Source organism: Bombus fervidus, chromosome 16, assembly GCF_041682495.2.
Source record: "Bombus fervidus isolate BK054 chromosome 16, iyBomFerv1, whole genome shotgun sequence".
NCBI lineage: Eukaryota > Metazoa > Arthropoda > Insecta > Hymenoptera > Apidae > Bombus > Bombus fervidus.
The window spans coordinates 1,835,966-1,852,363 of NC_091532.1; the positions used below are offsets into that span (position 1 = coordinate 1,835,966).

Sequence of the window (16,398 nt, forward strand, 5' to 3'; positions counted from 1 at the left end):
AATAAAAAATAAACAAGGGAGAGGAAGAAAGATTCGCTTTGGCCGGGCGCGAATTAACGACGTTTGTAAAGAATAAAGAGAGAAACGGCGTTTTCTCTTTCTTTTTTTTTTTTTTCTATTTATAAGAAGCAGTTATTTTGCGAAACGTTAAAGAAGCTACGTTAAGGGTATCGCAAAATGTCGAAAGATTACTAAACTTGCTTCCGCAGACCCGATCTTTCAATTGGAAGGCCGATAAACGAATAGATCGATCGGTTGATCGATCTTTGATCGCGAGCACAATAAGACCGATGTTTAAATTAATTGTCAATCATCGGATAGTATTAACGCGTTCAACTCGCAGTAGATCATTTATACTAAAAAGCAACCTACACGAATAGTTCAAATTCTATCACCACGAATACAACAATGATTTCAACAAGTTACATCAAGACAAGGAATTTATTCAATTTGTTTTTTTTTTTCATTTTATCCTCTGCTTGAAATTTACTTGAAAATTTACTTTGCAAACGTAATTATAAACGCGCGAAAAAATTCAGAGGCTCGGAAGAAGAGTGTTGCAAGCGATAAAACTTAATTCGTGGAAGGTATAGGTAAATTTATGTACAAAAATTTACGCTCGTCCAAAGATAACAATATCTTGCTACACGTGGCTAATTATAAGGACTTGGAAATTCATAAAAAATATATTACGAGTAATTATTTATCTTATCTGCGGAAGAAGTACGCTTATTCCAATTTTTCCTCGATTATTGCACTTTTCGCATTTCATCGAACAAAGTTGAAATTGAAATTCGCAGTAGCGCAACTTCACCAAAATTACGTTGATGTTACTGTCGTATTGAACACGTTAATGTACGGCTACGCCATCGGAATGATTTGCCATTAACTGGAACGAAATTTCGAAGGAAAATTCGACGAACCGCAACTATTTCGCATTAATTAACAATTTAATCGAGGAAATTAATATTCGCGATTGGCCTTCGGAGGCTTCGTTCCGCGTTTCCATCGATTTGTCGGCGTAAAACTTACCGCGAGAATAGTTTTGCTTCATGCAACGAGAGCAATCAGCATATGAGAGAAAAATAGTAGGTATGTAATAAGGAGCTACGCGTTTAGATATCCATTTGGCTCACTGTGAAAAAGCATTACAATACTAAATGTACGTTACACGATACAACAATGGCAGTGTGATTAATATTGATTACTTCGAATGAGCTAAAGCTTACGGCACCATCACCCTGTAGAATGAAGAGGAAACAACGTGTCTTAGCACCCATCGTATTTATGCTTGAAACATCAACAAACAAACAACTACAGCTTTTCTTTCTTAACGAACTAAGATACAGCAGCCTTGAAAAAAAAAAAAAATGTCACATCAGGCATATACATAAATACAATGCGACAAATATTTTTTGTTACTTCAATTTATTTTACTTTATGTTATTTTACTCGTCTTTTTTGCATTTCGTTTCGTTTGGACAAATATTTTAATTGAAAGCATTTTCCTAAAGCTTCCTCTATATAACGATATTTTTTTTTTATTATTATTAAAAATCAACCCATGTTTCTAGAAATCGCAACAGAATAATAAATTGATAGAAAATGGTATTATGGTTAAAGAGACACCGCTTGTCAAATAAATTATGAAAAAAAAAAAATCATTCAAAAAATATTTGCTTTTTTTGCTTACAATTTTCTTTTTTCTTTCCTTTTCTTTTCTTTTCTTCTCCTGTATATGCTCTAAGTCGTGTCCTTACTACGAAATAAAGATATTAAGTGAAAGTATTCCAGGTTGCCAATTTTTGAAAACGATGACGACCATAAAACATTCTATTATTATCCTAAATATACACAATAGCACATTTTTGTGTTACATGAATTTATTTTTCAAACAGTTGTAAAATATTCCTTTCCCCAAAATATGAAACAATTTACGTTTCCTTTGATCGTAAGAAAATTTGCAAAAGCCCAAAAATTTTGAAAAGGAGAGATATCGTCACTGTCGGAAATTAAACGAATCTTCGCGATTATTTGAATTTGATATCTTCATATTTTTGCGTTGCGTTAGTCAGTCGCGAACAAATATACGAGAAAGATTTGCGTGGTTACTTGCAATTAATACGATTTAAAAGAATAAACGTTAGTTCTATGCATAGAAATTATACGACGTTTGATCGTAAGAAACGTTAACGCGTTTGACCGAAGAATTTCCAGTAGTTTCTCAAAACTAATTCTCTCATTTTACAACGATGATATTAGTCAAATTGACAGAGTTATGCAAAGAGGTAAATGTCGCATTTCCTAGTCTCGTAAATTGTCACTGAGTGTAAAACTTGAAACAAGATGCGCCAATAAATAACGCGGATAAAGCGATATTTTGCTGTCTTTTGAACGCGGACAGGAAAACGATATACCAGGCTCGTCGTGACGTAACTATCGATATTCTAATTTATTAATCCTTCTGCACAGATACTTTTTAATTTTTAAAATATCGCTAGCGTAACTAGTCGCTCGTTGTTCTTATTATTTTCCTATCTAAACATTAATCAACCTCGTTTCTTACGTGTACATCTACGTCATTAGATACAATCGATTACGATCAGATGACTAAAAATTATAACAACTCTTGACAAATAACAAACGTATGTTTTTCTACTTTCAATGTTCGCTAGCACGTAATATAATTTCATCTGAATTCAATTGAAATATTACAGACAGATATTCAACTCCGACTAAAGTATAGGCGGAACAGAAATGTACGTACAAAGAAATATGAAATATCAATTTTCCTCTAATTACCCAATTAACGCATGTCTCGATTACCCCTGCATCTCTGGATACAGTGACAACGGAATAAAGAATAATTAAACGAAACTATAAAAAGGAAGTTATAAAACGCGGATGATCACCGTCTGACAAGACGAACAAGCTGGCTCGATGTACCCTTTGTACGTCCACGCAACTGTCAATCGTACAAAGTCGATATAACCGTGTATGTACGCGAACAGTGGAAAACAAAGAGTCCGTTGAACGAAAGATAAGATATCCGCTCTCGTTTCGTCGGAACTTTGGTAGAAAGTAAAAATGTGAAAACAAGTTGAAAAGAAAAAAAAGAAGAAAAGGAGTAGAGACGCGAAGACTACCTTGAAAAATACTGTTTCGTGATGCAAAAGATAAATCTCGCTATGTACTGCGTAGCTGGTGAGCGCGTCAACGATCTATACAAATATGCAGACGTTATCCTAACGTTACGAACGTATTTACGACTACTACAGTGAAATATGTAAATAAATGTAAATAACGTTCAAAGTGACACATGCATAAAGAGAGCGCTAAAATACCCCCTACAAGTTTTACGCTCAGTGCGTAGAGAAATAAAAAAAAAAAAAGGTACTCGTTAAACATGTCGTGCACATAAGTTCTGAAGCCAAGCGAAGAAGGGAAGACATAGCATACAAAATCAAATGGGAAATAAATTAAAAAAAATTGTATGTATAAAGAGAGAGATAAATAAATAAGTATATATGTATGTATATAATAAATATATAAATGTATACGTAAAAGTAATTGTCGGAAGGGTCTTACCCTGGAGGATGAGGGGGCACTTCCGGCACTCCCAATGGCCCAGCTCTTGGCAGGGCCATCGCTAACCACAGCCTCACCTAGTTAGGACATTGTAACAGTAGGCGTTACCACCAGTCTTTCATTAGAAATAATGCGTTTTCTTACAAGAAGCGGGCGTATTCGTGTTCGTGTGTCGGACACATCTTTCGATCCTGTACATATTTATATGTAATAGGCACGTAACTATATCGTCTTCGCGCACACGACAGACACGAGCTATAAAACAACTATCGTTCGATTTTTCCCCCGATTCGGATCGTTTACGGAAAGAAAAGAATCGATTCTTTTGTTCAGTCGAAAGGGACGATTGTATCGAAAGTGAAAGCCGCTATAGCCACTGTCTGATAGCGATTGATAGATTCGCGTCTCGATCGTGATACCGATGATGAGATATGATAGATACAACCGATGAAATTTGTACGGCGTTGAATCGTCGTGTATATACTTTTCGACTCTTTCGCTAATAAATTTGAGAAAAGATTCTCGCGGATAGTATCACGCGATCAATTTCTTTGTTTCGTACAGAATTTTACGTAAGAATTTATACACAGCGAAATTTTATGAACGTCGGTTCAGGATTTTCAGAGAAAATTCTTTTTTTTTTTTTCAAGTTTTGGAATACAAAAATTAGATTTATAGAAAATATAATTAAGAAGAAACTGAGTACGGTAGAGAATGTTAATTAAACGCGAAACTCTCGACGAAAAAGCAGTTCTATTGGTACCATTTACTGCTGAATCGTAATTTCTTTGCCCCTACAATTTTTAGCATTATATCTATACGTTTTCCTAATATTATTAATTTAATGGCAGCTATTAATACACACATGATACGAGAACGAGTTATTCAATTTTTACAACAATATCGGGAATACTTGAAAAAAATTAAACGAACGACTATTAAGAAAGTTGTTAAAAAGTGTAATTGAATGAAACGTGATATAAATGAAGCGAAACTTTATGTGAATATATGTAGGATCCCTGTAATACTTTTTCACAGCTTCCAGCACATTACACGCGCTATTTACAACGTACAGAAATAATTATAACGATTAAAGATCAACGAATATACTCTCCGTAGCGGAACGCGAAATTCAACTTTTTATCAATTTTGTTAATATATCGAGAAACCAATGAAGATCATTAGCAATTAATATAATTCCCCCAGTTTTCGAAAAAAAAGAAACAAAAATTTCCGAAAGAAAAAGAAATTAGGCGGAGGACTAATTTCTTTTCCGTTCCTTTATTACAAACTGTTCGACTAAGCCTCTTGACTAACACACGACTTTCGAAAGAGAAAACGTATCTCTTCTTCCGACAGACGTACCTGCAGAAGACATTTCAAACGTCAGACCGAGTGCTTCGAGATCATCCTGAGATACTTGACCAGAGAGGTTGTTCTGAATATTGTTAGGTATCCTTTGTTGTTGCTGTTGTTGCGTTCGTGCGCCAACGATCGCTCTCAGTTCTTGCCTTACGAACTCCGAAGTGCTGCTAGCATTTCCTGTGACAAAACGAAACAGGATTCGTTAGATTTTTAAATATAGACGCGCTAAACACGAACCACGATCTTCCTTTTCTTTTTATTTCGTCTTATCTTCTCTCTTTTTCTTTTCCTTTTTCTCATGTAAACCGACAACTCGATAATTATAATCTTAATTATATCTTAAGTAGTTACTCATAGATCGTGTATTATTGTGCAAGCAATAACGTAAAAGTTAGTCAAAGGTACAGGATGATTGCTTTATTACAAAATGCGGTATTTACAATATTCCGTTGATATAAGTTCGAATAAAATGACTTATTCTGAAACATGTCGATACCTGGCCCATCCTTTCGTGGATATTTATCATGATATTTCAAGCGTAAGGATGTTGTTGGTGGAAGAAGAGATAGTAAAAAGAGAAAAAAAAAATAATAAATAAAAGTGCTAGGAGACGAAGCTTCGTTCGCTACAGGAGCGCCGTACAAAAAGCTTTGAGTTTTCCTTTTTTTTTTTCTGTCTTCTTCTCCTCTTTCTTTTCTTTTCTTTTTTGTTTGTTTTTGTTTTAAGATCACACGTATAAAATAGAGCTTCGAAAAACATTTAACGTAAATTATACTCGACGATGCTTAGTAACACTGCGTTTAGTGACAATGATTAATCACAAAAGCTCGATGTACTGTACATGAGAATGCGTCGTTGTTAGTAATATCTTCTTAGTTTCGTTATTAAGATATACGCACGGTTCTGAAAACCGTGGACTCACACTTTTTTCTTTTTTTTTTTTTTATTGTACCGTACGGATGAAAGTTCAGTGGAAATTGGAGAATGATTAAAGCGACCAAGTGCTTTAGTTTTTCGTACATTTCATTCGCGCGCAATTTGATAAAAATATCAAACAAGCTTAAGTTTATCGATGATATTAACATTTTGTAGTAGTACTATTAACAATTGGTACATGTGATTATAATCCTAAAAGATTACTTTTAAGACTAACAATAAGACTACTAAGACTATAAAAAAAAAAAGTCAAATAAAAATTAATAATGCATTAATATGTAGATATATTCGTAAATTATGAAATAATTAAAATCATAGAATAGAAAAATTTGTTAATATCGATCGGAACTGAAAACCAAATGGATTATATCGAACCAAAGCAAAGGAAAGAATCGTCTGCATTGATCATGCTCCAATTGTAAAAATAACGCAACATATAAAGAATGCTACAAACATATAAAAATAATTGATACGCACGAATAAAAATCACGAATGGATCGAAGATCGATGAAGAACATAAACAGAAGAGAAACGAAACAGCATGACATAACAAGCATACAAAATTAAATGTAGACAGTTGAGAATTATGAATAATGATTTTCTCGAGTCAGTATAAATTACACCGATATATGCAAAATTAATTCACTTGAATGTATGCTTCCACAATGAAATACTTTCACAATCTTAATTAAAATTTATAGACTAGACGATAATGAAATTTTACATTCGAATTTCAACTAATGTCGAAAATTCATGAGAACATTACTTTTAACGCTAAACTAAATTTTTAATAAAAAAAAAAAAAAAAAAGAAAAAGCAAAGGAAACTCGCAAGCAATTCGCTTTTACATATTATCATTGTTTTCTTTTCTAATTTCATTGATACAAAAAATTCACTCTTACGATAGGAAGATAATAATATGTTTAATATATTAATATGATAATATATTAGTTGTAACACAAAATTCATATATGTGGTGCAAGTGATAGTGACGCTACTTTACGTGGTCCGGAAGTGCCGGAGGTAGTCACTAAATACATAGTGTAAATACGTTCTGAACCGGAAATGGGCAAATCAGCACTCAAAGAGCTATTTTCCATCACTCTTTCTGATCTTTTTTCGAAAGAATCATTTTCATTTAATCGTGCCAAATAATATTCCAAATGTCAAATTACTTCTATGTATTTAAAGGGAAAAAATGAAATTTTTATAAAAATAATAAAACATATATATGTTTCAAAACAACGAACAAAACAATACGATTCGAAACGCTGTATGAGACAACAGGAGTCGTAACATCGGTTAACAGATTTATTTCATAAAAATTCTATTCTATTTTAATCGAATTATAAACCATAATTCGTTAGAATTGATTGTTAAATCAATTGTATGTAAATATTAGAACTACCGTTTCTATCATTTACTATATTTTTATCAGCTGTCTTTTTCACTACGATTATCATTTTTTTAGATAACATCCAGAGTATCGTAACTTGCACATGGTTTGCCCGCTTCCGTTTCCGGTCCACCTTAAACAGTACGGTGATTTTAACGCATACGAGCCATACGAAAGGTACCTAAAAAGATATGATACAAAGGGTAGTCTTTCCTACTGACTTATCTACTATGTCATTACATATAAGTACATCAGTGTCTACAATCACCACAGGAAAGTGTAGTCTCTATATCGCTAAAAAGAGGTAGAGTGCAGAATCGAACATTATGTTTGTATCGCTGAAATCAGTGTGAGAAGGGGTGTATCGCGTAAACGGGGATGAATATGTACTATGTTACATCACGATTCTCGTAAAATACAGATGAATCGTTTTACCCCAGAGACACGAGGCATTCTGTCACGTTTTTACAAAATGTACGTGTTTCGACAGACAAACGTTTAACAAAGTCCTTGGTACGGAAAAGTCTAACTATTTTTCGTCGTTAGGATCACATATGGACTGTTATTCACAGAACGAAAGGAACATCTAATGAGAACATGGTATCGTTGAAGTTAGTTTACAGTTATATAATGGTAGCTGTTTCCTTATCACGTTATCTTGAAAAAATTCGAATACGTCACTCGTATGAATATTTCATCTTTTAGAAAATTTAATCTTCAATCTTTTTAGTATAAACTCTTCGCATCTTTCTGTTATTACAAAGTCGAACGATCAACAAATATTCTCTTTCTATCCATCTTTTGAACTATGAACAAAATGCTCGATTATTAAATTAGTTAACGCGAAAGTATATTTATGTGTATAAAGTAAGTTGCAGAAATTAAATTTCTGCGAAACTCGTGATTTACAAATCACGATTTTCTTCTCAAGTAACGTATACGTATCTTTCAAATGAAACCGAAGAAACAGAAAAAGGACAGGATGAGAGTGTTCTTTAATTCGTAAATCCATACTACAATGTAAACGAAGAATACATTCCATTGGTATGATTACGAAAATAGTCGGCTCTCAAACTATAAACAAAAGCACCATGCAACATTTAACGCTATTTCGATAGGATACGCTACTCTGCGTTGACATCTCTTATGAGATACACGACAGGAATGATCGTCAGAAAAGAGACATGAAAAAGAATTATGACGATGGTCTGTTTCGCTGATCGCTCGAAAAAGCTCGAAACTGAGCGAGACACCAGGACGTAGCCAAAATTGAAAAAGACAAAGAATCCTTCGAATCTCAAGAATCGTAGGAATGCTATTAAACGACAGTGGTACAGGCATAACTCTATCGTTCCAATTGCAATCTAACAAGCAAGAATGATGTCTTGATGATCTTGATGAATAAAGGCAAATGGAAATGCATGAGAGCAAAACAGTCGTTGAATTCGAGATGAAACGATCCGATTGATTCTAATCAAATCACAGGATATTTCACGGCATCTGATTAGCCACACAGCAAGCACCACTTCCCATATGAGACGTACAAGAGGAAATATACAGGGCGTCTAAAAAGTGAAGGGGTACATTGAACGCATGAAAAAACGCTGCAGCTTGTATGATCGTCATATTTACAGTTGCTTAGGTAGATACATCGATGGGTGGATGGTGAATAGAGAATGATGTGCTTTCCCACGTATCAACGAAATAAAAAAAAAAAAAAAAAAAAAAAAAAAAGAAAAAAGAACACAATATGTCTCATGCCTTTGTAGCCGATCTCGTGACACGAGGTATTTTAGATACAAAGAAGGGCGTATACGGAAGGGGGTGTGATGATGACGAAGTGATGGTCACATGACATTAAGTGGTCACATGACTTACCACCCAATTGGTGATTGACAGGATTACCGGGAGGCAAAGACCTGGCATCCTGCGTGTCCCCAGGCCCTGACGAATAGAGTGGAACAGACGTCCGATCGTAACAGAACTGATTGTTCTGCATGTCAGCTGTGTTGATAGTATTGGCGGTCGTGTGGTATATCATAGAAGAATGTTGTTGGTTGGAGAAGTGTTGTTGGGTATTCGTTACGTTGTGTTGATTGTGAGTCGGTGTTGCCGGGTTGCAACCCGAATGTGGATGACTAGGTGAAAGAAGAGGTTGTTCCTTACTCACTCCGCCGTAGTGCCGGGGCGAACCTACCCCACCTGCAACATCAAGCTTGTCTATCTCCTTGCTTCTTGTAATCTCATAGCAAAAGCGTTTATAGCGCTTCTAGCCAGCTTTCCTCCATGCTCCACTTTGAGATTGGAATACGTTTAATATAATATAATTTTGATCAAGTTCTTCGTATTCTTCGTTTTATAATATGTAATCGTATGTAACAATACGGATATTAAATGCACGTTACTTTATATTATTATACTTTATATGCACTATTTCCTCTTTTCTTTGGATTATCATCGAATTATGTTTAAACTCGATTAAATTTTTTTTAATATTTTCTCTCGCAGTCATAAACTGTTGTTTATATCGGAGACATACTAGAAAAAATTGTTTGTAATATCATATTAGTTTTAAGAGAATGTTAGATGTATCATATATATATATATTATATATATATATATATATTGTAAAATCAATAGAAAATGAGATCGAAAAAATAAATGTATATTATTTTTTTTTTAAATTAGAACAAGTTGAAAAATACTGATGTAAAAAAATGTCTAATAACTAACTAGACACATATCTATCTAATCTAAACGTACTTGTTCCGTTTCTGAACATACAACAGAGAAACACATATTGGAATCGGTTTTATACTTACCTACGTACGCGTCGACAAGATACATATATTTAGATCACACCTTCTGTTTCGTATTCGTATTATATATGTTTATTCGCATTAATACTTAAGATTAATCACACTAATATAGAGTATTGAATATATTTGACGATACCGACACGACGAACGAAATCACAACGCGATCACCGTCTTAGAGTCTTTCAACGCCTTGCACAGAATACGGGTTCAAGTTAATATATACATTTGCAATTACGCATTAAAAAGTACCTACAAACTTTCTTCTTTAAATGTACAATTCGTAAATACTAACGGTATAATTTTACGTATTACGATCACATAAAAAAAAAAATATCACACAACCTATGGAATGTTACGACTTAAACGTAATAAATGCACCACTGCGTGATCAGTAGCAACGAACGAAAAAAAGTCTCATTATAAATATTCGTAATATATAATTACACCGTCAACGAAGAAGAATTGAGAACAGAATATCAACCTACCTGGCAACTGAGTCGTAGCTGAAGGTGTAGAAGTGGTCCGTTGCAACCGATATTGGGTCGAAGGATTTGGAGCACCAGGATTAGGGCCAGGTGGAAATTGGCTGGCTGTGGGGGACGTAGGTGGGGGAAAGGTTTCCGCAGGAAACGGAGACTGCCGAGCAGATGCTGGAGTCCCTGGCGACGGCATCGATCTCTGCTGTTGCTGCAACTGCTGCTGCGCGGTAGGTTGTTGCTGCGATCTCACCTGGTTAACGGTGAATAATCTCGGGGTATTACCATAGTTGCCCTTAATCACAAAACGTAAAAGGAAAATTAAATACTCGTGTCGTACGTAAACAAGGACGTCAATTATATAAACGGGACACGAAGTAAACAATGGAAATTATTCTAAGAAACGACGCGCGCGCGAACCTCTCGATAAAATAAAAACAAAACTTAAAAATACAAATGAAACTACGCAACAGGCATTTAGGACGCCTTGTCTAATTAAATGACTCTTGAAACGTACTTGCGTCACCCGTGGCGACAACGGCTGAGGGTGGGAAAACGACAAAATACCAGCCGGAGAGTGCGGCGAGAGTCGCGCTGCCACAGACACTTGTTGACCACTGTTAAAATTACTGTTTACAATAGGGCTAGAAACAAACGAAGAACGTCAGATATTTGCAGAATAATTATTAATATTACTAATTATTAACTTACTGTTGTGGTAACGTTGAAGGATGAGAATACGAATGAGCAAGTCGATGACCGGAAGGCATCTGGACGGATCCCCCATAACCTGGAGACACTTGTGAATCTGGAACACTCGACCGCTGAGAACAATATAATTTATCAATTGCGTGTAACAGGTTTGTGATTCGTGATTATGTAATAACTCAAGACTAACTCTGTAATTACCTGTAACGATACATTTGGCGCAACAGTATTGTTCAAAAGATTATCGATATTGTGAATTCCGGTAGTAATTTGGTCCGTAGCTGTAGCATTGGAAGGAATGAGTAACTGCTGTTGCTGCTGTTGCTGTAGCAACCTCTGCTTCAACTGTTGCTGCTGTTGTTGTTGTATCATTTTCGTCCGTTGCTGTTGCATTTGTAATTGCTGCTGTTGCGTGAATTGAGCGGTCGTCTGCCTGACGCCCGGTTGCGTGTTAAACCTCATCCTTGACTGTTGTTGGTATATCGGTGGTGGCTGGTAACTATGACTCGTCGTTACAGGGGTGGTACCCAACTAAAATTATATCGTTCATAAATATTAATTATTACGAGCATGTAATACCGTGTAACGAATACACGCGACAAGTAATATCGATAGAGCTACCAGAACGGTCGATGTTAAAAGTAATATGTACGTATATTTAAACGTATATTACGATTATCGCAGACGCGTTATAAAAATACGCGCGAAAAGGATATCAACTTACTGCTGTAGAGTAAGCTGGAGGCGTGCCAGGAATTGTTATGGTGGAAGACGTTGGATTTACGGCAGTCTCGCATAACATCAACGACTTCTGTATAGCGTTAATCGCCATCTTCTCGTTCAACGCGTTGTTTTGCGGTGCTTCGATTGCATCTAGGAGATTTGCTATCGCAGACGAATCTATTGAATAAAAATTATTATCTATAATGATAATTACTTTCGCTGTCACACGCGAACAAATTGCACAAATAACCCCCCGTGAGTGTATTAGCTTACTGCTAACGAGTATCTCTCGTACGAAGCATCATTAAAAGAAAGCAAAATCACAAGGTTTATAATTATGCCGTGACAGCGAAGGTATACAGTTATATATCTAAAATATATTAAACATAAAGAAGTGAAAGGCGAATATATATTAGACACGGTTCATGCGTTTAATGGCAGTAATAATTAATTGTATTATACCTGTGATAGCTTCATCCGGCACGAACTCGATAACTTGATCTAAGATATCGGAAAGATCAGGATCTGATGACTGGTTATCCCAACCACTGGGATCGGTGCTCGTTTGCCGATACTCCCCGCTGCTCGTAAATTCCGAATCTATTTGACCAATTTGAGGTCTTTGTTGCTATAAACAGGTAACAAGTCTCGTAATTATTTATTCAATTATTCTGTAATTAGACAAAAAGCAATATTTTAACAAAAGAGTATAATAAACGATTGAATAATTTTATAATATAAGAAACTGAATATTACCTGACTTAGCATATGAGTGAGGTAGGTATTGGTTGTTTGGCGAGGTAGTTGTCTCGACTGGCTTTGGAGAGGAGTACGTGCGGAAGTAGCGGTAGTCGTAATCGTATTATTGCCACCAACCGACTGCAAGCTGCCACCTGTCCAAGGCTGCTGCTGCTGCTGCTGTTGTTGTTGCTGTTGCTGCTGCTGCTGCTGTTGTTGTTGCTGTTGCTGTTGTTGCTGCTGCTGCTGCTGTTGTTGTGGCTGGGATTGCGATTGTTGCGACTGCTGCTGTTGCTGTTGGGATTTTAATCCTATGCGAAGCAGCTTGTCCTTACATAAGAGACGAGAATATCAGTAAATTATTTAAGCGTCTTGTTCAATTTCAATCGTTGAGACTTAAAAAGTAAAAGGACTGACTGTTCCAACTTTTAGAAAAGAAACTACATACTATTCAACGCTATCACCGCAAAGAGTAAATGTACGATAGAATCACTTATAAAAATTTTGTGAAATGGAGAAGTTTGAAAATATTGGCGAATTAATATCAGGCTTGGATCATTTTCTAGATAGGTAACTATTTTACTGAGTAAATTATACAATAATGTATAATAAAAAGTTCATTCTTTCGAACCTATTAAAATTATCACGATCGGTATAATCAGAAAACTAACACTTCACAAAATTAGAAAATAATTAAACATTTAATTACCTGCGGGGTAGCCGATATCACAGATGCAGGTATTGGTGGGATAGTGGTTGGCTGAGGAGGTTGTTTGGCCAACAACGAAGCCAACATCTTGTTCCTCTCCCAGAGCTTGCTGGTCGCGTTAGTGGACGTGCCAGAAGAAGACACTTGATGCGATCCATCCATGGGTCGTTTCGCGGCTATGTTCACGTCACCATCTTCGCCAGGTCTCTTCTGACCGACTTGAGTGGAACCACCGTGTCCGACATTGTCGCTCGATTGAGACGGCGATGGCGTCGTGTTCCGAAATCCAAGACTTCGCAACAGAGAATCCTCTTCCCGAGTTTGTGACTTACACTATTCGAATTACTCTTTATTAACCAAACTGACACAACATTATCAATTTTTCCATCTTAAACTTTAACATTTTTTACGTAAAAAGACTCTATACAAAAGAAACGAGAACTAAAACACCATTATATTGTATAGAATGAAATCGAATAATTTTGTACATACATCTACATAGTATCAAACTATATCGAGGCTAAGCTTATCGCTACCTACCTGTTGTTCTTGTACTTTTCTCTCGTCATCTTGGTCTTTCAGAAGCTGTTGCAAAAGTTCGTTCCTCTTCTTTAAGCCAATGCGAGCCTCTTCGTCCTCGTCGTCATTCTTTTCGTTTAATAGCTTCAAAAGAAGAGATTACACGAAATAAAATAGTTATACAAAGCAAAGTACAATTACTATATAATAGAATATTGCGATCAACCAATAGCTCCCACCCCGTATACACTATAACATTTTGATAAAATTACAGATATGATACAGCGTCCATCGACAATATGCTAATACTATTTAATACATTAATGACGCAATTAGCAAGAAGTGAACCGCTACTTATAAAAGAAAATAGATATATTGGTTGATCACGTCCACTACGAAAGCTAGGGAAACGATAAGGAATTTAAAAACAAAAAAGGAAAAAGAAGAAAAAGAAGATAATGCGAAGCAGTTGAAAGCAGTCCGATTGGCACCAGTCCGATACCAGTTGGAATTTCTGGATGCCAATGATCAGCTTGTTTACCTGTAACAGCATATTATTTCCAAGCGAAGATTTCGAATGCTCCATGCTCGGTTTCGGCATGTTGCTAGGACTCGTGCGCACTTTATTATTATGCTCGGGATGAAAATCGTCCTCGTCTTGCTGATTCAACAAGATCTTCAATATTCTATGTTTATTTTCTCTCTCCGAATCGTTATTCGTATTGTCCTGACTGTCCTCACTAGCACTAGCCCCCTTGGTCAACAAGTTTCTTAGTCTACCAGACTCGGTGGACACAACACTGTTCTGAGTTTCGATAACGGTGCCGGTGGAGCCAGTTTGGCCAGCCGCGGCTGCGGCTGCGGCAGCGGCTGCAACGGCCGCAGTTCCAGTGACGGAGGTCGCGTTGTTTCTCGCGTTGCTCGCCTCCATGGCAGATTGGTTGGTCGTCGAACATCCGGTCTTCCCTTCATCCTGTCTCTTGGGCGTCAATCCGGCGGCTCCGTTGGCACTAACACTACTAGTAGCGCTGTTGGTCAAGGAGGACGTCTGTGATTCCTGAAGCGGACTGAAGGGGAACGAATTACTGAAGGTGTGAGCTGCGTTGCCTGAAGTCGGGCTGAACGCGCGTAGGGGACTGCAGTGAGGCGCCACCGCCGAGTTAGAGGAGAACGTTCCCTGGGGACTCGGAGATGTCGGGGCTGGCTGGGAAGATGGTCGTGAATTTGGTGGCCCGCTCGCTCTCGATTCGGGCCTATCTGCCCACCCGCTGTTACTATCCAAGTCCCATGTGGAACTGGGGAAGAGCTCGAATTCCAAGTCCATGTTCCCCGAAAAGTGGTTGAACGGATTACTGGTACTCAGCGATGGCAGGGGGTTGCAAGACTCGGCCGCGCTAAACACTATCGAGTTTGACGATGTCGCGGCGGTACCGGTGTGCGACGACGTACCCGCCAACCCCCGACTACTGATACCACTCACTTGACCGTTTAGATGCGCCACGGACATCAGCGGGCCACCCACGTTATTGTTATTGTTACCATTATTATTATTACTATTATTCGCACAACGGTTACTAGAGTGTCCAGAGCACACTTTGTTGTTGGAAAGCTGACCACCCTCGATAGGCGTTAAGTCATTGTCCCTATCATGGACAAGAAACAAAACAACACATGTATTTGGCAGTTACCATAAAAAACACTTTTTTTTTCGGTTTAGTCTAACACTAAGCATTACTATGTACTATGTAACGGTTTGCGTTGAACGCGGTGAACAGTGCTCGGCCAGGTAATATCTCTTGCGTTTACCGGTTTCAAGCTCCCGAAACAAACACGCTCAATGCGATTCAAAGAGAACGAACAGATATGCGCTTTATCCCTTCGAACGAAAAGACTGAAACGATGGATAAATCGTATCAAGCCGATAGCGATTGTTGTTAAATAGCACTCGAGGAGAGGATTTTAAGTGTGTAAAAATGATGTTCTTCGCGTCACGCGCACTGTTTACCGAGAAACCTTCAGCATCAATCGTGCTACACCTTGATACCCTAATTTAAGTTGCATAAGCGTAAGTAAGACTTGCCGCATTCTATCATGATAATCGTAAATCTTACTTTCGCTAACTACTTGCAGCCTGAACGCGTTAGGTGAGCGCAAAACTCTTTACCAACTTCCATAATCTTTCTCGATGAAACTGAACTACCAAGTAATACGATAAGTAAGAAATTACGAATCTTCGACTTTCCAATCTCTTTCTTTCTTTTAATTTCATATTCTACGCTCTCTTCGTCGAATAAAATTAATCAAATTCTTTCGTTCTTTCTTTTTTAATAATTTAAATAGAATTTTCTCAACCGAAGAAGCAAGAAGTTCAACTAATCGCGAATGTCTTGCAATCACCGTTTGCCCCGACAAATATAAAAC

General features: G+C 36.9%; 1 protein-coding gene across 8 annotated transcripts in view; it reads right to left on the reverse strand.

Annotated features, from left to right (window-relative positions):
* Nucleotides 1-16,398, reverse strand: part of LOC139995858 (uncharacterized) — a 128,491-nt gene that overhangs the window by 4,877 nt on the left and 107,216 nt on the right. For 3 of the 8 annotated variants that reach the window (XM_072019745.1, XM_072019744.1, XM_072019746.1), the window contains 13 exons: nucleotides 14,519-15,620; nucleotides 13,999-14,121; nucleotides 13,459-13,791; nucleotides 12,768-13,079; nucleotides 12,474-12,639; nucleotides 12,013-12,188; nucleotides 11,490-11,819; nucleotides 11,292-11,404; nucleotides 11,098-11,224; nucleotides 10,590-10,875; nucleotides 9,164-9,487; nucleotides 4,954-5,130; nucleotides 3,589-3,665 (listed from right to left, as the gene is read on the reverse strand). In XM_072019745.1, coding sequence (XP_071875846.1) covers nucleotides 3,589-3,665; nucleotides 4,954-5,130; nucleotides 9,164-9,487; nucleotides 10,590-10,875; nucleotides 11,098-11,224; nucleotides 11,292-11,404; nucleotides 11,490-11,819; nucleotides 12,013-12,188; nucleotides 12,474-12,639; nucleotides 12,768-13,079; nucleotides 13,459-13,791; nucleotides 13,999-14,121; nucleotides 14,519-15,620 — 3,646 coding nt within the window. The remainder of the gene's footprint in view (nucleotides 1-3,588; nucleotides 3,666-4,953; nucleotides 5,131-9,163; nucleotides 9,488-10,589; nucleotides 10,876-11,097; nucleotides 11,225-11,291; nucleotides 11,405-11,489; nucleotides 11,820-12,012; nucleotides 12,189-12,473; nucleotides 12,640-12,767; nucleotides 13,080-13,458; nucleotides 13,792-13,998; nucleotides 14,122-14,518; nucleotides 15,621-16,398) is intronic. The other 5 variants (XM_072019748.1, XM_072019752.1, XM_072019750.1 and 2 more) reach the window with 5 other exon arrangements.